Source organism: Typopeltis vanoorti, chromosome 22 (genome assembly GCF_054136105.1).
Source record: "Typopeltis vanoorti isolate ZY-2024b chromosome 22, IOZ_Tvanoo_1.0, whole genome shotgun sequence".
Taxonomy (NCBI): domain Eukaryota; kingdom Metazoa; phylum Arthropoda; class Arachnida; order Uropygi; family Thelyphonidae; genus Typopeltis; species Typopeltis vanoorti.
Window position 1 is genome coordinate 85,471,750 of NC_143570.1, and position 24,804 is coordinate 85,496,553.

The 24,804-nt window shown below is 33.6% G+C and overlaps 1 protein-coding gene across 3 annotated transcripts in view; it reads right to left on the bottom strand.

The window, feature by feature from the left end:
- Positions 1-24,804, bottom strand: part of LOC150094538 (DNA methyltransferase 1-associated protein 1-like) — a 219,357-nt gene that overhangs the window by 126,007 nt on the left and 68,546 nt on the right. For all 3 annotated transcript variants that reach the window (XR_016550226.1, XM_090411891.1, XM_090411890.1), the window contains exon 6: positions 9,652-9,870. Coding sequence is in view for 2 of the 3 variants with exons in the window: in XM_090411891.1 (XP_090268017.1) it covers positions 9,652-9,870 (219 nt within the window). In the remaining variant the exon portion in view is untranslated. The remainder of the gene's footprint in view (positions 1-9,651; positions 9,871-24,804) is intronic.

The window sequence follows — 24,804 nt, forward strand, 5'->3', positions numbered from 1 at the left end:
AGGATTAGTATATAATCCATACATACCATACAAAATGTGTGTTAATTGAATGTTTATGTTATCAGTAATGCTTCTGGTCAACAATAGGCTATTAGTAGTTAAGGTTTTGGGGAGTCAAAAGTTATATGCAGATTTTCAAAACAACGCAGGGATTAATGCCCCTAACCCCCCAGGTTGTTCAAGAGTCAACTGTATATGCAATTTCCTGTGCAGTGAAGTAGGCCACAATCCCCCTCCCCATACAGCACTCAAGTCAAAACATAGCTGAGAAAGTTACTTTTGCAATTGCACATAACTGTTAATGTCTGAAGACATTTTCAAAGTACCTTCAGAAGCCAAACTATGTACTGCTCTGGAAAAGATGCCTTATCACTCCACCTTCTGCATGTATGTTTATTAGAAGTTAACTGAAAACTTTTGTCAGTGGCTCTTCTGTCTCCTCTTGCACTCACTTAAAACTGTTGGGTAAACATTGCCTCTCTAACAGAAGGTGTCAAGAGTGATAAAATATCATCTCACTTTCATCATATTCAGTGCAGAGTTTATTATAATAGACTTATGTAATAGCACACAACAACAAATATACACAATAGCCTGTATATGAGAATTGCTTCAACTCATTGGGAATGAGTCAAGGTTATTCCATATACAGTCTGGATATAAAGTGGCTCAAAGCCTTTTTTTTTGGCATCACATAGCTATCTTAAACTGGACTGTAGCAGATCATTGTTACGCAGTTCTTTCTGTCTCATCCTAAAGATGCTCAACTAGGTTGAGATTTAATAACTAAACTGGTCATTGAAATATGATAAAGACCTTGTGCACATGAAACTATTAATAAATGAGCTAAGTCTTGTGATGGTCCAATTGCTGCTTTACACAATGTACCTATGGATTCATGCTGTTACTACTGTTCGATGGCCCTTCCATCAATGTGAAACAACTGGAACTGGAGATCTATGGGACTGGACAACCATTTATGGCATGACTGCAGACGAACAGCACCTATCATCGTGTCTATCAGGTTACATGAATTTTGTTTATTAAATGCATTGGCCATGTGGATCTGAACCCACAACAAATGAGTTGTAGGTTCAAATCCCACCTTGAACATTTATGTTTGTAAAAGCCTGTTCTAGACAAGCATGATAGCTTTGAGTTTATAGGGTTGTTTACACACACACACACACACACACACACACACACACACACACACACACACACACACACACACACACACACACACACATTTCTTAACTTGTTTCAGTTCCTAAGTGTGTTAGGACAGTGTTCACATACACATCACACCTGCTTGTTTTTAGATGACAGGAGTGGAACTAAAAATAGAGTTCGTTGTGCACTCTGATATGTCTTTAGCAATGACCCTTGCCATTTGATCAATTGTGGCCTGCTTAGACTACAAAATTCTGGTAATTGTCCATTGGCCTCAGAAATCAATAAAATGTCTTCACTTATAGATCTGTTTACTAGATATTCCAGACCATTCCCAGTACGTTCTAGTATGCACAAATGTCCTAATAGAGCCAAACGTTTCTGTAACAATCATACCAGAACATATAGGATTAATATGTTTGAAGTTTATTTTGCACTCGGTCAGACTATAATAAATTTAGTTTAATCCTTTATCCAAGTGTAAGCAAACAAAGTTTGCACCTGAAAATATCTTCAGGACTGAGGTAAGGTGATGCAACACCAGGCAACTCTGAGCAAAGGTGGACCAAGCTCTCATCACTCCTTATCTCAGTATCTCCCATAATGCAAAGCACATCTCCTTGCAGACATGTATACTGCTATGTATTAAAGAAAGGGCCACTACCCAGACAGGTTTCGACCTTTATTGAGGTCTTGTCAGTGGGAAGCAAACCCAAACGTGGAGATACTAAGGCAGAAGCAATAGCAGAGGTCATATTTACCTATGCCAACAGGTGTACTACCTTATTATTGAATTACTTTGAGTCTGCCTCCCACTGACGAGACCTCAATAAAGGTCGAAACCGGTCTGGGTAGTGGCCCTTCCCTTAATGCATAGCAGTATACATGTTCACAAGGAGATGTGCTTTGCATTATGGGAGATACTGAGACAAGGAGTGATGAGAGCTTGGTCCACCTTTGCTCGGAGTTGCACCACCTTGCCTCAGTCCTGAAGATATTTTCAGGCGCAAACTTTGTTTGCTTACACTTGGATAAAGGATTAAACTAAATTTATTATAGTCTAACCAAGTGCAAAATAAACTTCCAACATCTTTCTCTAAATCCAGAGTGATTCATAATTATTATTAATTTTTTTTTTACTTCTGTAACACGTTACGCACGTTTAATGAGATTCTATTGTAATCATGTGCCCTAACTGTATGTTATTCCTATTATTATTTAAACTACTGTACTGATGATGTCCTAAGATACTTAGGATGAAATATTTACAAGTAAATAATTTTCACTGTGGTTAATACATGTGTTTCTTTTAATTAGAGTAATTCAATAATAAGGTGGTACACCTGTTGGCAACTTGTATAGGCAAACATGACCTCTCCTATTGCTTCTGCCTTCGTATTTCCACGTTTGGATCTGCCTCCCACTGACGAGACCTCAATAAAGGTCGAAACTGGTTGGAAGCTGGGGTGATGAATGGCAATGCTGTAGCCCGTGAAGTTAACTGAGGCATGGCTGTTGCTGTTACCCTTCTAGATGAGTAAATGAGCGTTTCTGAGTTTCTGATCCTGCGAGTCACTCATTATTGGGTGATCCGGGGGATTTCACGAGTTTTTGGAAAGGTATCCCTGCACTTAAACAAAGGGAAATCAGTCTGGGTAGTGGCCCTTCCCTTAATGCATAGCAGTATACATGTCTGCAAGGAGATGTGCTTTGCATTATGGGAGATACTGAGACAAGAAGTGATGAGAGCTAGGTCTACCTTTGCTCGGAGTTGCCTGATGTTGCACCACCTTACCTCAGTCCTGAAGATATTTTCAGGTGCAAACTTTGTTTGATTACACTTGGATAAAGGATTAAACTAAATTTATTATAGGATTAATATGCAATGCTCAAATCACTAATATCAAACTGTGGGCAAGTTACTGTGCTTAATTACACCCATCCACACAATTCCCTTTGCATCTGCCTACCTGTTTTATACACAGACATGACTAAAGAAAACAATACTATAACAAAATAATGCACTATTATGAACTGTGGTAAATATTTTGCATAAGAGAATAAAGGCTACTTTAAGTTCTTTATTGCAAACAGCAAAAGCACAAAACCTTCAATGAGTGTATGGCAAGAACCACACATAAAGCATACAAAATGACACGAGAAGAAGTACAAATGTAAACAATAATGGGAAACACGAGAAAGAAGGGAACTAGATGAGCAGGAAACTATAAAAATGAAAATCCAGAATTACAATTTAAATTCTCAAAAATGTTAATTTAATGTCACCCATCTTCAATTCACCTGTCAATCTTCAATGAACTAAATATGTCTTATCATCAAAATCAAAACTAACACAGAAACTTAGGCAGTAAGTCAACTTTATCATTGATCATCTCCTAATACAATGAAGAAGGGGACACAGTGATGAACAGCCTACAAAGAAGGAAAGTGATGGGCACAGATGGGGAACAAGTCAGCTTTCTAATGAACAGAGACATAATAACTATTATTACCTGGGAAAGAAATGGGGAGTCTTTTTGACTAGATTCCATGTAGCAGACATTGCACTAAAACTATTTCTGTAGTCTCTAACGATTAGCTATACAAGCATTCTACAGCAATCTAAAACAAACATGTAACAATGTCTCTGGGGAAGAAGTGGATTTCACAGATGATGTGCGTACCTTGAAATGAACATTCAATGCGTGTGTGTGTGTGTGCACAGGCGTGCATGTTTGTGATGTTAAAAAATAAAATTAAATTAAAAAGCAATACCAGTAATTTTTCTCTCAGTATTAGGAAGTGTATGAATTACCAGATTGTGAACATATTTTTATCTTAAAAATACTCCCACATAGAAAATAATGACAAAAAGTGGCATTTAATGAAATTACAGATATGGAAACATGACATGTACTCAAATGATTCACTTTTCTTGCTACCTGAGCAGTCTAAAAAATTAGCACCTGCAGCTTGATATTTAAGGAGTAGCCGTAGTATTCAACAATAAATACGAGGCTAATCTTCTTGAATGGCAGGCAGTCTCAAGTAAAGTGATGTGGGCAAATATGAGAATGGTGAACTGGACAATGAGACTTATTTGTGCCTATGGTCCCACAGAAGGTTCTACAAAGGCAGAAGTGGAGGAATTTTTTGAGGCTTTTAGAGCAAGCAACTGACACAATGAAAAAGGAAAAGTTCTGGTCCTTGTTGGGGATCTAAATGGCAGAGTGGGAAATGATTGTCAGACATACAAAAATATTTTGGGAAAATTTAGAGAAAAGACCAAAGCTAATAATAATGGCAAAATCTTTTGGATTTCTGCTCAGGACATGGACTGGTTATTACTAACACCATGTTCCAACATAACAATGTGCACAAATTCACGTGGAGAGAAGAGGCAGGTATAAATTTTTGGGTGAGGAAAGATTAGCAAAACAAGTGTTCTCTGCCAGGTTGCAGGAAAACGACCTAGAGGAAGACCAAAATATAGGTGGATTGATACGGTACAAAGTGCCTTAGACGATAGAAATATAAGATCTGATAATGTTGGAGTCTTGGTAAGTAACAGACTGATTTGGAGGAAAATTGTAGATAGGAAGTTAGTAATGATGTAAATTTTTTGTAGTACTATCATATCCTGTACACCCCTTTAGGGTACATGGCAGGAATTTGATGATGATGAGTTTGATATTTACCATAAAGAAACCCCATTGCTAGTCAGCATTTTTCAATGAAAAATATCATTTTAGTCAATATAATGTATGTATATTTGGATTCTTTCTAATAATGTTTTTGCATAAACAAAGCATTTCTTGATAGGAAATATTTTTCCTCCCTTAGTACTGGGCATACCTGATAGGAGTGATCTTGAAGATACAATAAACAGAATTTAAGGCAGGCTGGATCCTTTAAGAGGATCAGTGAGAGTGGTCATTTTTAAATCACCACCAACAGCAGCAGTATCACCACAGTGTTCTCATAAATACAGGAAATATTCGCATCAATTTTGAATTCTTTAAGCTACAAAGACTCATCTAAGAAAACCTCAATATTATGATGAAACAAAGAATCTTTTATTGCAAGTGGCCATTTTCAAATAGGCAAGTGGCAAGTTTTTCTAGTGGAAACTCAGGTTTCCATTAGAAAAACTTCTCAACCATTTCTCAAGCATACTATAAATCTGGCATAAATCTTACCAGCAACACTCAGTATAGAAATACCTCTGTAATTCTCACAATCAGTTTTATTTCCCTTTTTATATATGGGTACTATGAGAGCTCTACTCCAATCATCTGGAATTAGTCCTTCTGTCCAGGCCCTCTGAACTATGCAGTGTAGCCACTGTAAAACTTTTATACCTCCATACTTGAGCATTTCTGGTCTAATATCATCTACTCCAGCTGCCTTTCCACATTTCAGACTTTTGATGTCTTTTTCTACTTCAAGCATGGATATGTATTCCCAGTTGCATGCCTGGTCAGTGTTTTTTATCACTGTGCTGTCATCACTGCTAGTTTCATTTAGCAATTTTTTGAAGTAATTACTCCATACTTCAAGGATATCTTTTTCTCCCGTTTTCATATCATCTTTATCATCTCTCATTCCTTTTACAGCAGTCTTTCCTCCATTTCTGAGCTTCTTCAACAATCTCCAGAATATCTTGCCACATTCTTGATATTTATTTTCTATGTTCTTAGCAAAGTCTTCCTATAACTTTTGTTTAGCTAGTTTTACACAGTGTTCAGCTTTCTTACATTTGTCTCAGTATTCTCTAAGAGCACAAGCTGACTTATTTGCCACGAACTTTTGATATGCTTTCTTCTTTTCCTTCACTGCCTCTTTAACTTTCTGTGTCCACCATGGAGTTCTGATTTTTCTATCCTTGAAGACAACCTCGGCACATGCCTCTCTGGCAGAATCAATCAATGTTTTCTTCAGAGTTTGCCACTGAATCTCCAAGGTTTGATTCTGTTCTCAAATTCTTTCATTTTTACTTCAATAATCTTTGTGTATTTTAGTCTACAGTTCACATCTGAGAGCTGCTCAACTTTTATTTGCTTTAAAACTTTCTCACGTGTTTCAATATGAAATTCAATTTTATCCTGCTCAAGACTAAATGGTGATCACTTCCAATTTCAAATCCTCTGTACACTCTGGTGTCCTGCACCAGGGAGAAAACATCACTATCAACAATAACATAGTCAATGAGACTTTTCTTATTCCTTGCGTCTTCTCTCCATGTGAATTTGTGCACATTTTTATGTTGGAACATGGTGTTAGTAATAAATAGTCCATGTCCTGAGCAGAAATCCAACAAATATTTGCCATTATTATTAGCTTTGTTCTTTTCTCCAAGTTTTATTAAAATATTTTTGTATGTCTGACAATAATTTCCCACTCTGCCATTTAGATCCCCAACAAGGACCAACTTTTCATTTTTCATTGTGTCAGTTGCTTTTTCTAAAGCCTCAAAAAATTGCTCCACTTCCACCTTAGGAGAACCTTCTGTATGACCATAGACACAAATAAGTCTTATTGTCCAGTTCCCCATTCTCATATTTGCACACATCACGCTACTTGAGACTACCGGCCATTCAAGAAGATTAGCCTCATATGTAGTGTTGAATACCATGGCTACTCCTTCTTTTCCTTGATTGTCATTGCCTGAATATAACATTTTGCATTTATTGATCAGAAAGAGCTCACCAGTTTTGGTCTTTTTTGTTTCAGTCATCTCTATTATGTCGATCTGGTACTTATCTAATTCCTCATCATTTCTTTGCCATTCAGGCTTCTTATGTTGATAGTACCGATCTTCAATTCTGGTGATATTGAGTTGGGGTGTGTTTTCAGATTTGTTCCAGTAGCTGACTTTTCGCTGTTCACCCTGGTTCCATGGCGAAAACAACGGGGGCTTTGTTTAACCAGGCGACACCCCAGCCGACATGAAATTCTATCATGTTGTACCATCATTTAATATTGTGGTTTAAGCTAATAAGCCAATAAGAATACAATTTGGTCGGCTAAATCCCAAATTGCCAGCCCATCCTCATCCGTTCAGTATCCAGGTTGTAAACATCGTGGTGCACCTAACAGGGGTGCACCATGAGAAGGTGAGGATTGGCCATTAGGTCAGGAGCCCTGGTCGATTCTCCACATTCCTTTAAAGGCTATGTGGAGGTCTCCTCTTAGTTATACAGCTTTGACCCTTAAGCACCCCCTGTTATAATTAATATATGAATTATATTCTATATCAACTGCACCATTTATGTAAATTATATTATAACCTGTACTGGATAACATGTAAGAAAATATGACAGTGTTGCCTACATTTTACAGTATATACAACTGTCATAACAAGTTGTACTGTTATTATAATTATACAACAGCACTATTACAAAAGTACCTAAAATTGTTAAAACAATTTGCAAATTGCAATCGTGACTATAAGTTTATTTCATGTGAACAAATTAGATTATTTAAATTTCTGAATCTTAATCCTTTCCTTCATGCTTACTAGAATACATTTTATGAAAATTATGGATACAACTACTGTGTTAGAGTAAAACTTTAGTTTAATCTAAACCAAAATATACACTTGATGTTTTGACCTTCACATTAAGGTAATATTCTGGAGTATACATATATATATATATATATATACATAAAGAAACAAGCTGCACTACAATCTACATGGCATGCTAAAGTTACTGATCAATCGTTAGAACTATTTGCCTGACCTCTGGTGTTAAAAAAAAAAATTCTTACTAGATCAGAGCTAGAGTCCTGTTATCTATTAGGTTACAAAGTTAACTTAAGCTGGAGAGTAACAAAAAGAAATTTAATAAATAATTCATACACAAATTTAATAAATAAAAATTAAATTACCCTTAAGTATACATATAAATTGCAACAACTGGTATGGACTGGCCAATAAAAGATGAAAATTGCTTAGAGCCCTAAAGTTAGGGTTTGATGGAAACTAAGTGGGCTGAATGTGTGCCATCCAAATTTTTGGGATTTTTAAGCCACCATTATTATTAAGATTAGAGTGGTTGATCAAAATTTCACAGGCTTCTTTAAATTTCCATTCATACCAAGTGTTTGTATGATGTAAAGAACATCTATTTTTCCATTCAATTGTTGTATCCATAATTTTCATAAAATGTATTCTGAATCCTAAATATTATCTATTATTTTACATCAAAAAATTCAAATATACACACATACTGCTTAGAAAGAAGTCAACAGACACCATAGTATGAGCAACAAACAGCCATGGTGTTCACCTTTATAAGATGTAGGACCTCCTTTCGCTGCAATCCTAAGGTGCATATTTCCACAAGTGTACAATTGTTATCAATAGGAATTTTGGACTATTCTTCCTGTGGGCTTGTAACGAGGTACTGGACTGTTGTAGAGCAGACATCCTTTGATCTCACCCGATGCTCCAGTTCATTCCACAGATGTTCAATAGGATTGAGATCAGGACTCTGTAGAGGCCAGTCAAATGGGTGCCTTTAATGTCTGCAAATCATGCAGTTGCAGCAGCAACCTTATGACATGGTGCAATGTCTTACTGAAAGAAACAATGGTCAGTTCTGTAGAAACATCACAAAGTAGGAAGCATTGCATTGTCCAGAATGTTCAGATACCTCTCAGATTTCAAACAGAGGTCTGAGGCCAAACCAGGACCATATCATCACACTGCCACCTCCAAATTTCATAATTTGGTTTACACACTCACCAGGCATCTGCCACACCCAACTGTCAATCTGCTTGGCAGAGGGTGTAGTATGATTTGTTGCTCCATAACAGAGCTTAACAAGCTTGCACGTCCCACCATATATTCTTTGTACCACTGGATGTTGTTTCGGGTAATGTGGGGCTTGTATATTGAGGTCCTACCATGGAAACCCATGGAAAGCCTTGGATCTGAACGTTTTTGTGTAGATTCGTGTTCCAGTCAATGCCAAGAACTCCACATTCAATGTGTCAGCCGAAGAATGACAGTTTTTACATAATATCCTTCATAGCACCCTACAATTGCATTTGGTGAGTGGAATGGGTTGTCCACTGTGGGTAGTACTTGAAGTTGACTCCCTGCACTTCCATCTCAATATGGTATCACTGACTGTTGTCCTGGAATGGCCAAATTTGTCAACAATTGGCTGAGCAGACAGGGCTGCAACATGGCAGCCTATCACAATGCCTTTTTCAAACTCTGTCAGTTCCCTTCTTGCTGCCATTTCACCCAGACACAGTTGCACTGACTTATTCATCATATTCATCCAATTTATATCAACTACAAACGACTCATTACATGGCAAGATGTAACTTGTCCATAGGGATGTGCATTTACTTCTTTCTGAGCAGTGTGTGTTAAAACAAAATTAAAATATTTAATTTTTCATAGTAAAAACAAGTGCAATAAACTTCAGAGGAAAATTTTGAAGTTGAAAAAATTTCCATTACCTTTGATAAAGTATTGCAGATACTATAATATCTTTCTTTTAAATCTTCTACACTGCGGTTTGAAAATCGAGCCTTATCCCAACGGTCATGAACGATGATGAAACGAAGATCAAGTCTTCGACACAAATCAAAAAGGTGATCGGTTTCAGCTCGTGCCCAACCATCACAATGCAAGTGTTGCTGATACTCCGCATCTGAATATGTTGGCACCTGTACAGCCTAATCCATTTATGAAATGTTAGTCTGATAAAATTTTAGTGTGTGATATTTTTTTTTAAATTCAAATATAATTTTTAAAACCAATTTTCAAATTATTTTATGCAGCAAAGAATCTGATATCCAGAAAAGCTTTGAATGAAATAAAAAATAAATAAATAAAATGAATTAAAATAAACAAATAATAAATAAAATAACAGTGTAATAATTGGAAGTGCTGCCACTTTTGTATAATTAACCTGCAAATTAGTACTATGATTATATTCATCATCAGCATATCAAGGATTTAGGCCTAGCATGTCCTGTTCCGGCCTTAGAAGCCATCATTGAATCATTTAAGATGACGTCCTGGTTTTCTTTTTCCTAATGGCTTGTATTTTAAAGCTTGTTTTGATAATCTTTCTGTTTTCATTCTTTGAACGTGTTAAATCCATTTATGTTTATATTTTTTAATTTTTTCTATTACTGGTTCTTGGTTTAATTCTTTCATAATTTCGTTTCTTTTGTGATCAAATAGAGTATACTTTGCAGTTTTTCTCATAAACTTCATTTCTACTGTTATTAATCTTTGTCTTTTTGTTTTATTGTCAGCTTCCATTAGAGTAGATGGTTTTATTGTCAGCTTCCATCAGTAGATTTCGCTTCCATACATTAAAACTGGTAGGGCTAACGTATTGTATACGTTAGCCCTACCAGTACTTTTAGTCTGGTTTGTTTTTGAACTAGGTTTGGTTTAAATATAGAGTTAATTACACCTGTTATTTTTAAATATTTTGCAATTTTTATATCTTTTTCATTTTCATATGTGATCATATCCTAAGTAGGTAAATGAATTCACCTGTTCTAAGATCATGTTATCTATTACTATTTTAGTTCTTGCTGGATCTTGTCCTTTAAAGGCCATAGTTTTTGATTTTTCTGTTGATATTATCATACCATAATCTTTGGCTATCTCATTTAGATCTAAAAGAGCTTTCTGTAAGTTATCTTCAGAATTTACAATTATCTGGTCGTCAACAAAAAGGAGAGTGTTTAAGTTCACTGTAGGAGAAAGTTTAATTCCTTGATGTAATTTTTTATTCCATTTTATCATTATTTCATTTAAGTAGATATTAAAAACAGTTGCTGAGAGGGGACATCCCTGTCAGACTCCTTGGTTTATACCTCCCAGATGAGTCTTTGACTCCATGAGGTCTTGTTTAATAATAATAATAGCTCATGATTTAATCTTATTTGTATTTGATTATTTTCATATATACTTGTGATAGCTTTTAGGATATTATTTGGTATTTGTCTTTCTTTTAATATGTTAAATAATATGTTTCTTTTAACTTTGTCAAATGCTTTTTCAAATTCAATATATGCAATATGTGTTTCTAAATTGCATTCTCTTCATTTCTCTATTATTAATTTTAGGCAAAAGGCCGGGTCTATACATGATCGTCCTTTTCTAAATCCATTCTGTACTTCTAAAATAAAGTTTTCGGAATATTTCATTAGTTTGCTATTTAAGATTCTGCCATATATTTTCCTTTGTTATCTCTGTTACCTTTTTAAACAATAGGAATCACAATTGCTTTTTTCCATTCTATTAGGGGAATACCAGTTGAATAAATTTTATTTATAAATAATAAGAGTCTTTCTTTGAATCTTGTTCCTGCGTATTTATATAGTTCTGAACCTAGCTTATCTTCTCCAGGTGACTTTCCGTTTCTTGTTTCTTTCAGACTGATTTCTAATTCTTCTTTAGTTATTTCCTTTTCATTTTCGTTAATTGTTTGCCCGTTGTCTTTTTTTAAAATATTTGTCTGTCCACAATTCTGTGTAGTAATTTAGAAATTCTTCTAATTTCAATTCGGTGTTTAATTTTATGTTTTCTTTGGTATCTGCATTTAAGTGTTTCAAAATCTTATATACATTGGGTCTTATTTTATATAAATCATGTTCTAAATTAGAAACAAATTTGTTCCATGATTCTTTATGTCTTTTTCTGACTTCTATTTTAGCTACGGCTCTTATTCTTTTATATTCTATTTCAGCTTCTAATCTTTTACTGCTTAACCATTTGTGATAGGCTTCTTTTTGATTATTTCTTTGATTGTATCATCCCAGATCTTCAGTTTTTTTCTTTTATTGAATTTTTTGGTCTTTCCTAAGCTTTCATTTGCTGCTGCATTTAGTATCGTTTTTATATCAAGTCATTCTATTTCTATTTCTTCATTTTGTTTTATTTTAACTAGATATTGGTTAATTCTTTGTTCATATAGCCATTGTACATTTGTGTCATTCAATAGTCTAGTTTTATAAACATGTCTCAAATTTTCTTTCTGTTCTTGTTACTTGTAGCCATTTAGGTGGTAATCTTAATTTTATTTTAACAAGGAAGTGGTCACTGCTTATTTCATATCCTCTAACATCTAGTGAAAATTTTGATGTCTTTTCATTTAATATAAAATAATCTAATATTGATTTCCATCCTCTTGATACCCAAGTATATTTATGTATGTCTTTATGTTTATAGAAGGAATTCATTATTTTTAGGTTATCAACTACAAAGTCAATCAATGTTTTACCATTCCTGTTTAGAGTATGTTCTCCATGTATTCCTATATTATTATTAATTTTTGTGTCTCCAATTCTTGCATTTAAATCTCCTGCTAAAATTACGTAATCATTTTTATTTATTTTATTATATGTTTTGTAGCTGATTATAAAAATCAATATTATCCTGTTCTCTTCCTTTTTCTGGGGCATATAAACCAATTATTGTTAAATAGCCTCTATCTATGATAAAGAGCCAATAAGCTATTTTTCCGGTGGCATAAATTAAGTTAAGGGAATAATAATTACATTATGATTACATTACATTACATATAATTACATTACATTATGAGAAAATATTAAGGATAGTGATGGGGCTTGCTCCACCTTTGACACGAGTTGCCATAGTGTTGTACTACCCAAGTGATGACTTATGCTTGAACTCGCCAATAGTTCTTTGGCATGAAACTCTTAGATTTCGATCTCTGAGTTTTCGTATCCGGCTGCAAAATAATGAGGGATTTATTATCCCCTTAATTTAATTAGCCTCTATCTATTTTTATTCTAGCTTCTATTATTCTTTCATTCCATAATTTATAATGTTTTAACTGTTTTGAATGGGAGTTATGAATCTAAATCATGACTCCTGCTTGTGCTCTTTGGTCTCTGTCGACTCCACTCTACTATGATTATGTTAATAACAATAATACATGAATTATATTTTATATCAAACATCATTTATGCAAATTAGATTACAATCAATACTAAATTAATTGTAAGAAAATGTGGTAGTAATGCCTAAATATTGCACTATTGCAGCAACTGTACAATAATAAATAACCCAACTGTTAATCCAGAATAGGTAATTAAGAAATTGAAAACACCATTAAAAAATTTTGATTACTTTCAAAAATAACTTTGCAGAAATGGATAATCTCACAGCTTCTGAGATTATCTAACTGCATTGCTACACAGTTATGCATTCTGTAATGATGAAATTGCAGATATCAGGAATCCATGAATGACTGAACTGGAGTTAAAGTTCAGAGGACACACCGAACAACGTCAGCACGTGTATCCTGTTCACACAATGTATTACTTTACCAATCCCAAAGCAGAAATTGTTGTTGGTCCATTAAAGTTTTCAAACAGGCACAAGACTTAATAAATCAAATGACAATTCTAGATACCTAATGGAGTTGTTTTTAACTGTTTAATAGAAAGCACCTTTATTTTTAAGTTATATTTCACTACTTATGAAAAGTGCATCTTGAGAGAAAGAGAGAGAGTGTTGACAAATGACAATGACACAGCTATGCTCAAATTATTGATTCTTGCATTTAAAGTACAGGTATAGGGTCTTGGTTGATGGCTACACATATAAGAATACACTACTTGAAGTTCAGCAATATTTATATGTAGATTACATGTATGCAAAAAAAAAAAAAAAGTTTAATAACTTGTAAGAATTTTGACAATGACATACAATCAGAATAATTTAAATTAGGATAATGAAGGAGTGCACTGCAGGATTCCATGAGGAAACAATCAAATTTCAGCTGCCCTCTACACAGTATCTCTGTTTTGATTCAACTAAACTCTGACTTACACTGATGATACAGGATGCAAGGTTGGAATTATCTGTGTATCTCATGTAGTTCTGTGGTTTTCACTTCAGCTGAGGATCCAGTTTTGCTGATACAACCACCAACAACTGCAAGGGGCTTAACAAACTTCAGGAAAGTAAAAAGAAGGCTATTTATCAGTGAGGATCCTGGGCTACTAAGGCAATGGTACAGGGAAATTACATGTACATTAAAAATTATGTACATGCTTAATGTAACATGTACATACACACAAAGAAATATTTAATGGAGTTGTTTCAAACTGTTTCAAGGACATTCCTTGAGGGATCTAGGGCACTCCAGCATTGGTATAAAGCAGTGGTGTTCAACCTTTTTTACTAAGCGAGCTACTTTTCTATAAAAAATCATTCGGCGATCTACTCTCTTATATAGATCACGTTCCCCCAACCTGATATCTGATTATGCACAAATAAACAACTAAAAAAAAACACACAACTAAAAACTTTGTGTATTTAAAAATTTATTTATCACTTTTAATTATTTTAATACAATAAAAAAACAAAACAAATATATTGGAATAAAATATTTATTTCTCTATTTTGGAAAACCAAAGTTAGAAAAAACAATAGACTGATTACAATCTCACAAGTTACAGGAAATACTGATTGATTAAAAAAAAAAGTTAATATGAAATTTGGCATTGTTTGGACCTTGCAATATTTTCATAGTCAAGTTGATATAAAGAAGTGGCCAATCGCAGACAATCATCCAAATGATCATTTGTAATTTGGTTTCTTAATTGATTTTTTATGACAGTCATATTTTTAAAAGTGGATTCTGACACGTATGTCAATCCGAAACACGACAGAATTTTTCGCGCAATATCAGTTAATATTGGGAAATTTTCATGTGCATACTTCCAAATGACTTCATTGTTTATTGATTTTAATATGTAAACTATTCTGAATGTTTATTATCTCAAGTTCTACTTCAGCTTGGTTTATATCAAACAGCCCACTAATTTTATTTGAAATTTCTGTGATGTTCAAGTTTTCTTGAAATGGATTATTAATAAAAGATACAATAATTTCAGTTTTATTAAAATCTTTAAATCTTGAATTTATTTCTTCCTCAACTAATTCTATTTCACGAATAAATTATTTTAAATCATAGCGAGGCATTTGTTGATTTTGTTCAAAAAAATTTAATAAATATGGGAGATGTCTAAATTCGCAGTCATTTTATATTTTTCTTTAATAAAAGTAAGTATTGTTGGAAAGCTTTTATTGAACTTAAAATGTCAATTAAATTTTTATCTCTACCTTGTAACTCTAAATTTAAATTGGTTAATTTCGTACAGGAATCTACTAAAAATGATAACTGTAACAACCATTTTTTATCACTCAATTGTGGATAAATATCTCCTTTTTCATCAAGAAAAATTTTTATATCATTAATTAATAAGAAATCTTTCAAAAAATTAACTTCTGCTGAGCCTGCAAACATTATTATACAACAGAAGTTCCCTATCATCATCTGCCTGTAATTTAAATAACTGCCATTGCAGGACTTTTCCTCAAACAGAATTTACAATTTTAAATGTAATATCCAAGACAGCTTTTGTGTTTAATCTTTTACTACACAGTACTTGTTGGTGAATAATACAGTGGCATGTTAAAAAATGTGGATATTTGTCATCGTTTTTACATAATGAAATGAAGCCTGATTTATTACATTTCATTGCAGGAGCACCATCAGTAGTAATAGACACAAGTTTAAAAAGCAGAAGTTTGTGTTGCTTCACAAATTCATCAAATGCCAAAAAAATGTCTTCTCCCCTAGTCCTTCCCAATAATGGTATAATTTTCAAGTTCTTTACTTGAATAATCTTAAAATACCATTCGAATAAACACAATTAACTGAGCAATATTAGTGAGGTCGTTTGATTCATCAAATTGTAATGAAAACACAACACACTGGTGAATGTCTGACATTAACCTGGCCTGGAAACTTTTCTCCAGCAATTGGAACTCTTCCTTTCGGCAATTTGAAATCTTGTCTGCAGCCTAAAAGTAGTCTCTCTCTCTCTCTCTAGCGATGTCTCGAACGGAGAAGCTCCTTTCTGGAAGCGGGAAACTCCTCTCTCAAGCAACGTGGATCCGGGCAGTCTCTCTGACCGCGACTCCTTCTGCTTACTTCAGTCCCTTTTTATTAGGCCTCCTCTGAGACCTCGCATGAAGTTTGGCAACTCCAAAGAATCGGTATGAGTCTTTCATCTTAAGTTTCAAGTTCGGCACACCTTTTGTTCTCCTCCGCTTTCATTTGATTGTAAGTTGCCGGCCATCGGAAAGTTGTTTGAACTCTTTCTGACTGACTTTGGAGATGTTTACACTTAGAGCCTGCAAGCCTTTCTCATACATACAAGTTTCAATAACAATCTTCCTAATGCCGCCATGTACAGCTTCAGTGACAAAAACATTGCCTTTGTTTTTAACACTCTAACATATTCTTATTAAAGCAGTATATACAGTTAGCTTCAAAAGAGTTATTTACAAAAAACATCTAATACAAACTATACCGAGACAAACAAAGTTTAGTTTTTTACAATATTTACATGGGACTTTACCTAAGTAAAAAATCGATGTAATGTGCTTTGGAATATTTAATATTTAAGTTACAATTGAGTTTTTAAACTTTGCTTATAATCGTATTCACTCGGCTAGCTGTTTGACTTCCACTGCAAATTAATTCATTTACCTGGACTTATAAGAAAATTACTGATTTGACAATTTTAACGAAAAATAAAGAAACAATAGCAATACATTAAACTGTTTAAATTAAACATATTTGATCATTTGATAATTAAAAATACAAACTTATTTAATACTGACCATTTACAAACATCTTATATTATAGCCTACCAGTTTTGTTAGCAAAAATGGCTAATTTGCTAGCGAAACTGGTAGGCTATAAGTTAATGTTAAGTTAATGACAATAAGATGTTTGTAAATGGTCAGTATTAAATAAGTTTGTATTTTCAATGGCAATACACTTAAAGCGAATTAAAAATAATACAAATTAATGATAAATAAAATATTATGTTTTCAGTTTTAATTAAATTTGTAAGTAAGGAATACACAAGAGATCAACCAAAAATCGCTCCGTGATCGACAGGTTGAACACCCCTGGTATAAAGGATGGCAAAAGACAAAAGCCCCAAATTAATGCCTTGTCATGAGCTACTGCAAGTTTCATCCAGCCTTTCATGAGATACAAAGTCATGTGATGGCATGAATATAGAGTGGCTGAATCTGTAAAAGTGGCCATTAATATTGGTGAGCCACCAGGCGACAAAGAAATTAATGATTGATATATCTTCTCAATTACTATAGAGGGGACTGAGGTGCAGTAATAGATCACTTTGATGAAAAATTTTTATTTCAGATAATAATCATGGAATGAATGCAGACTTGCCTCAATGATGTGGGACAGATGCTAACAATGAAAAAGTGTAGAGAAGGAATTCAAAAGTGGATGTTAATTCTGCAAAAAAAATTACCCAATGGGGGGAGATATCACTAAGAAAAAAGAGTTGTAATATCTAGGTTATTCAAGATTCTTCTTGTGTCTTTCAAATGAAAAAACTACAGGAGAAAACTACATTGCACTCAGTATAAGAGATTTAGATTTCTAATGTGAAGTGTACTTTATGGCATTGTCCATTTAGAAGAGTTAAATTGAATCTAATATATCTGGTCCATGGGGCCAGATGGCAAACATATTTATGTACATAGTGAAGCCAGATTAAAGGTTTGCAAGTAGTTGTGGTACTACTCATAAACCTTTAGTCTGGCTGCATTTCTCTAAAAATTCTATATAGAAATTAGCCAAAGGAAGGAAGAGAGGGGAAGATCCACTGCAGGTCTATCCATTTGTCAAATTTTCCTTTTTTATGTAAAGAAATAAACATGTATTTATACATAAATAACTAAAACAATCTGGAGGGGGGATGAGCTACTTAAATAAACTTTATTTTTATATATTAGTGAACACAGAAGTGATATCAAAACTAATTATGATATCTGAATTTTTAAATATGTGATTTTGTAATATAGCTTTGAAAAGAACTGAATTATTTTTATAAAGATAGAGAAATTACCTATGAGAGGAGCAAATGACTTTGCTAACTATTTGGCAAGTTTATTAGCCAAGAGCACCTATACTATCAGCTCCCTTCATTTTCTCCCCAAGGACAAACTCCATCCTCTGTCACATCTAGGAGTGCCCATGACTGTAACTTGGCCCACTATGGATAGAGTGGAAGACTTACCATTTGCCTCAGATAATACAGGAGATGCATTTGCTCCCATTTATGGTAAGTCGGGACTGGGAGACTATGCTTGGACATCTCTTCACACAGGATTAGATGAAAGAAAACTAATGTGTTACACAGAAGTCATTTGAAGAGAGACTATTACTATAGTCAGCAACAGCTATGAAACATTCTCCAAGCTTCAACAAGTAGGGCTTCATTAATTTACCAAAAATTTATGAGACGGCCATTTAAATATTAACTCCTACCACAAAACTGTAAAAACTTCTATTTACACAACATTAAATGTGCCAAGTTAGGACATTAGTTCTTTTCTTTCTCTTATGATTCGAACTGTTTCCAACACTAACGATCATTACTGGTAAATCATGCAATCTGTTTGTGCCCTGACGATGGTGGCTGGTTAATAAATATCTTATTGATTTCATTTTTGGTATTATTTAATAGCAAACTTAAGATGTATAACTGCCAAAACCAGAAAGCAATCTACAAGATATTACTGACATTAATTGTAATAAGTTAATGACAATATTAACTTATTGCAATTAAGGTTTTAATTAAATCCATTAGCATATTTTAACAATCTAAAAAACCTTTTCTTTCACCTTTTTTGCATTTTTTTTTAATGTGAAGTTCATTCACAAAAGGTTGTAAACCTATTGAAGGAGTGAACTTAGACAACCAAGAAACCCTGCTCTAAAAACAAAGCACTCAATTCAAGAACTCACAATATGCAGGATGGTGATGGTCTCACAACAGGCAATAAAATTCACCTACCAACTAAAGACATTCAAGAACATCCCGAACCATGGTGGAATTCAAACTCAAGTATGCTGCTGTTCAGAAAGCAGCTACATTATCCACTTTTACATAATAATTGTACATTTTTCAAGCTCATCACACATAATTTTATATCAAATAACTTTAGTCTGCAAATGGCATTTGTGAGTTTCAATGTATAGCCATGCCATCTCAGAATGTAATCCCCATTTAATTCAAAGTGTTTTTTATGTAGTAGTGAAACCTGTGGAGTATCCATAACTATAGTAACATGTATGCCACAGTAAATCACATTTTTATTATGTAAAAATTTCTTCTTATATATTGTAAGACATAATCAATACAACTATTAAACAACAATAGGAATTGAATTCAAAAAACAGTAGTGCACATACTTAAAATAGAATCCCTCTACATATTACAGTGTGTTCATGCATTTAAACTATTGGGCTGAAATTAAAATTAATTAAATTAAATATAGTACATAATTATTTAATACAATTGAGGATAACAATTTCCTAGCCTTTTGGAATAGTGAGACAGTCGTTCCAATTAAGATTAGGTCTATGAAGTAATGCTTCAGCACTTTCTTTATATATGGATTTCTTTATAAACATTCATGTTTATATATGGATTTATGTAGTAGATTAGCATTTTGCCATTAGATCCTATGGTTAGCATTTTCGATTCCAAGTTGTGCAAGGACAGATTTGTGAGGTCTGATAAGGTGGATGTAGTCTTGATGTTCAGAGATATGTTTATTTATAGAACTTCCTGTTTGTCCAAAGTAAGATAAGTTACTTTGATACAAGTTAGTTATGAACATGATACTTCGTATATGCCAGGCAGCATCTTTGGTGAGAGTTTATCTTTTGGAGAAGGTAGCAAGTTGCAAACTTGGTTGATGGGTTTGCAAATAACAATGAGTTGATTTTTTTTTTTTTTCATGATTTTTTTTGCCAAATGTTCAGAGATGCCTTTAATATGTGGTATAGGAGTCCTGTGAGCTTCTTCTTGTCTGGGTTGATTTGCAGAAAAGTTGCTAATTATTTTTTGGGTTGTTACTGGATTATATCCATTTAGTAAGGCTGTTAATTTGATAATTTCCAATTCTTGTTTTAGAGATTCTTCAGAAGAACAAATCTTGTATGCTCTGATACTAAAGATTTTATGCCATATTTTTGAGATGGAAAGTGAGCTGATGTATTATGGATATAACGACCTGAAAAAGTTGGTTTTTGGTAGACAGAAGTGGAAATGGATCTATCTTGTTTACACTGGATGTGTGCATCAAGAAATGAAATACCTTTTGATGATTCTTTTTCTAGTGTGAACCTGATATGAGGATTGCAAAGACATCATCGACATCTTTGCAGTTTGGAGTCACACAGAACTCTACTCATTTCTACAAAAAAATCAACACCCTGCATCCTCTGGAACTTTGTTGGAACAATTTGAAGTACTTCTTTTTTATTTATCCACAAACATAAAAATTTTTGTATTAACAGAGACAGGAGATTAACATGTTGAATATTTAATTAATATTTTGCCACTGGTTAAGAGAAGTTGTCATTGGCTTTATGTGCTTTCATTTTCAGAACCAATGTCAGTTTGATTTTAAATGATATACAGAATAATGTGCTTATCATTGTGATAGGAGTAGCAACAGCATTTAACACCCAACATAAACTCATTGGAAGGCAGTTTCAAAATTGGGAAATGAACAATGAAACATATTTGTGCCTATGGTCTCACAGAAGGGTCTCCTAAGGAACAAATGATGGAATTTTTTAAGTGATAAGAGTTGACATAAAGAAAATGAAAAAAAAAAAGCTGTTCTTATTGGAGAAATAAAAAGAGCACAAAGTGAATCCAACCAGGCATACAGAAAAATTTTGGAAAAATATGGAGAAAAAGGCAAAGCTAATAATAATGGAAAATATCTACAGGATTTTTGCTCAGCAAATGGCCTAATCATCACTAACACTGTGTTCCAACATAAAGATGCGCACAAATTCATGTGGAGAGAAAACACAAGAAATAAAAAAAACTCCATTCACTATGTCATTCTTGATAGTGATATCTTCATGCCAGTTCAGGATATGAGTGTAAAGAGGATTTGAAATAGGAACAACTTAGTGCTAAGTAAGATAAATGTAAATATCACAGTGAAAAGAACAGTACGTAACAAAGTTTTAAAAAGAATAAAAATTGAGCAGCTTTTACAGTAGAAGTTTCTTTGAAGAAAAAAATGAAACACTCTGAAAACAAGAACCAAACCTTGGAGTCTAAGTGCCAAACTAAAGAAAACATTGATTCAATTAGAGAGGAATGTGATGAAGTTGTCTGCAAGGATGGAAAAATAAGAACACCATGGTAAACCAAAGAAGTTAAAGAGGCAGTGCTGGACAAGAAGAAAGGATACTGAAAGTTCCTAACAAATAAGTTGGCAGATACTCTAAAAGAATAAAGAGAAAAATGTAAAAGAGCTAAGCTATGTGTAAAAGTAGCTAAACAAGTCATGGGATTTGATAAGAATATAGAAAATACTTATCAGGAAGATGGTAAAATATTCTGGAGGCTGTTGAAAAAGCTTAGAAATGGAGAAAATACTACTCTAAAAGGAATTAAGGTAATAAAGGTGACATGAAAACTGAAGAGAAGGACATCTATCCAGAGTAATTATTTTGAAAGCAGTGACAGAACAATAGTACAAAATTTTCAAGAAGAATGCAAACAGAAGTTCACATCAATACCTGAGGTAGAAAACCCATCAAAATGGACAGGTAGCTGGAGTGGATGTTGGTCCCCTAGAAATCCTCAAATATGAAGGTATAAAAGTTGTACAGTGACTGTACAGCATAATTCAGAAAGCATGGTCAAAAGGTCATATGACCGATGTGATTACAGCTCAGTTTCCATCTACAAAAAAAAAAAAAAAAAAAAGCTGAATGTGAGAATTAGAGAGGAATTTCTCTACTAAGTGTTAATGGTTGAAAAAATGTTGAGAAAAATTGTGGAAGATTTCCATTATATCCATTATTATAGATGGGTAGTATAAGAGCTCTACTCCAATCATCTGGAATTTGGCATTCTGACTAGGCATTATGAATTATGAGTGTAGCCAGCCACTGTAAAACTTTTATATCTACATATTTGAGCAATTCTGGTCATATTTCATCTACTACAGCTACCTTTCCTCATTTCTACATACTTATACAACTTTCTTATACTTTTTTTTTTTCATGATATTAAATTTTATCTTGTTGAAAACTAGGTAGGGTCACTTTGTTTCAAAGTCAGCATGAAGACACTACTATTTATAATAACATAGACTTATTTCTTGTGTCTTCACTCTATGTGAATCTGTGTATGTACATTTTTATGTCGGAACATAGCTGGAAGATGTCTATGTTTGGTGATCATTTCCTATCCTGCTATTTAGATCTCCAACAAGAACCAACTTTCTCTTTTCTTTGTGTCAGATGAATTCTCTAATGTCTCGAAAAATTCCTCCACTACTTTATTAGTAGAACCTTCTTATTGAACAATAAGACATTGGCAAAAATGTCTCATTGTCCAATTCCCCATTCAGATATTTGCCCACAACACTCTATTCTCATGAATTTTCTTTAGAATAGCATTAATATTATGAAATACTGGCTTAGATTTTTCAGCAGTTCATTATGGTGAATGGAATTCAGTATAATGGTGTATGTATGCTAGTGGGAGTTGATCATATTTTAAAAAAGTATAGTTGCCTGCCAGATAGTAAACTAAATATAGTCCATGATATGAAAAGACTTTCCCACCCATTCTCTAGTCAGCCAAGCATGTTATTGCTCTTTACAATGAAGCTGGATGGCTTAGCTAATGAAACCATGTTGCACAGAGAGACAGTTGTGGGCCATCTATATTTATATAATAAATGTATGCCAATGTCAAATATTAATTGATTAATAACATTAACAGATGTTTTATGTCTTATAAAACACCATTAGTGTTTAAAGTGTCTAAACAAAGGAAGGTTACATAGTCATGACAAAACTGAGTAAGTGAATGATGAGACTTATTTGTGACTACAGTCCCATGGAAGGTTTTAGCAGGGAAGAAACAGAAGAATTTTTCGAATCATTAGAGAAGGAAGCTAACAAAGAAATGCCAGTTTCCTATTTTAGACGTAAACAGCAGAGCAGCAAATGACCATCAGACACAGACTAAAAAGTCCTAACCAAGAACAATGATGTGCTGAAGTAAATTCACTATTGCAAACTATTCACTTAACAACAATTACTCTGGTTCCTAGGAATATGCTTTAGTGAGAGATGAATGTAGTAAAAATAATGGGCACATAACTGAAATCTAAGTTTCATTTCAAACATGACACTGTCAACTTTACTTAAACTAATATCCCAGTTAACTTGGCAAAAAAGCCAGGTACCATTTAATTTTTATTTTTAAAAGATGCTTGATTTTGATTCTTTTTAAAACTTTTGTACATATTTTCTTTTCAACACAATTCATTTTTATATTGTGCACAACCAAACAGTGATCACGTTCTATTTCAATTCCCATGCTCTTATATCTGAACCAGTGTGAAGATATTGCTATTAACAATAACACACTCAATGAGACTTTTTCTTATTTCTTGCATAACCTCTCCATCTGAATTTGTGCACATCATTATCTTGGAACATGGTATTAGTAATGATAAGTCCATGTCATAAACAGAAATTCAACACAGTTACCATTATTGTTAGCTCTTTTCTACTCTTTTCTCCAAATTTTCCCAATGATTATCATTCATTTCATACTCTGTTATTTAGCCATCAAAACAAAGAGCAACTTTCCTTTTTTTCTTAATGTCATCTGCCCACATCACTGCTTGATGTGCACCATCATCCAAATTAACTTCATATTCTAGCAACATCTTCCTTTCCCTGGCTTTTATTGCCTGAATATAACATCTTATACTTATTACCTTTGTCTTATACATCTTTGTTTAAAACACCAATTATGTCAATATGGTTCTTCTCTAAACTAAAGGAAATATAGGAAGATGATTTAATGTAAAATCAAGGGTAACACAAGGATGCACATTATCTCCACACTTATTTATCATCTATATGGATCACATTACGAAAGAAAGTGTCATTACATCTGATATTATTATTGCAGATATCAAACTTATCTCTTTGCTTTATGCAGATGTTGCTACACTCCTAAACACATCCAGTGCAAGTTTCCAGGATTCTCTAACTAAATTGAATGACTTTTTTTTTCTTTTTACATTTGACGTCTGTAGATGCCATATGGTCACTGCTGTACCTCACATGGTTTTGGCAATAATGTCTTCTGCTAGAATAAGTGGTAGGGTCACAGATTCCCTTTCCACACAAAGTCTATAGGACAATCACAAACATCCATGCCCACGGCGGGATTCGAACCCACAGCCTCTTAGCTGGAGAGCGAACACGCTAACCACTCGGCCAACCAGGCCAGCAGTTATCACAAATTTGACATGAAAATCATAAAAAGCCCAAAAGTATGAAAATAGGCAAAATCAGAAACTTCAGTTGCATTCTCAATGGAGAACTTATATAATGAGTAAATATTTCAGTTACTAAGGCACAGTTTTTAGGGAATATGGCAAAGTAAATTTGGAAAGAGTCAACAGAATAAAGCTGATATGCTGGG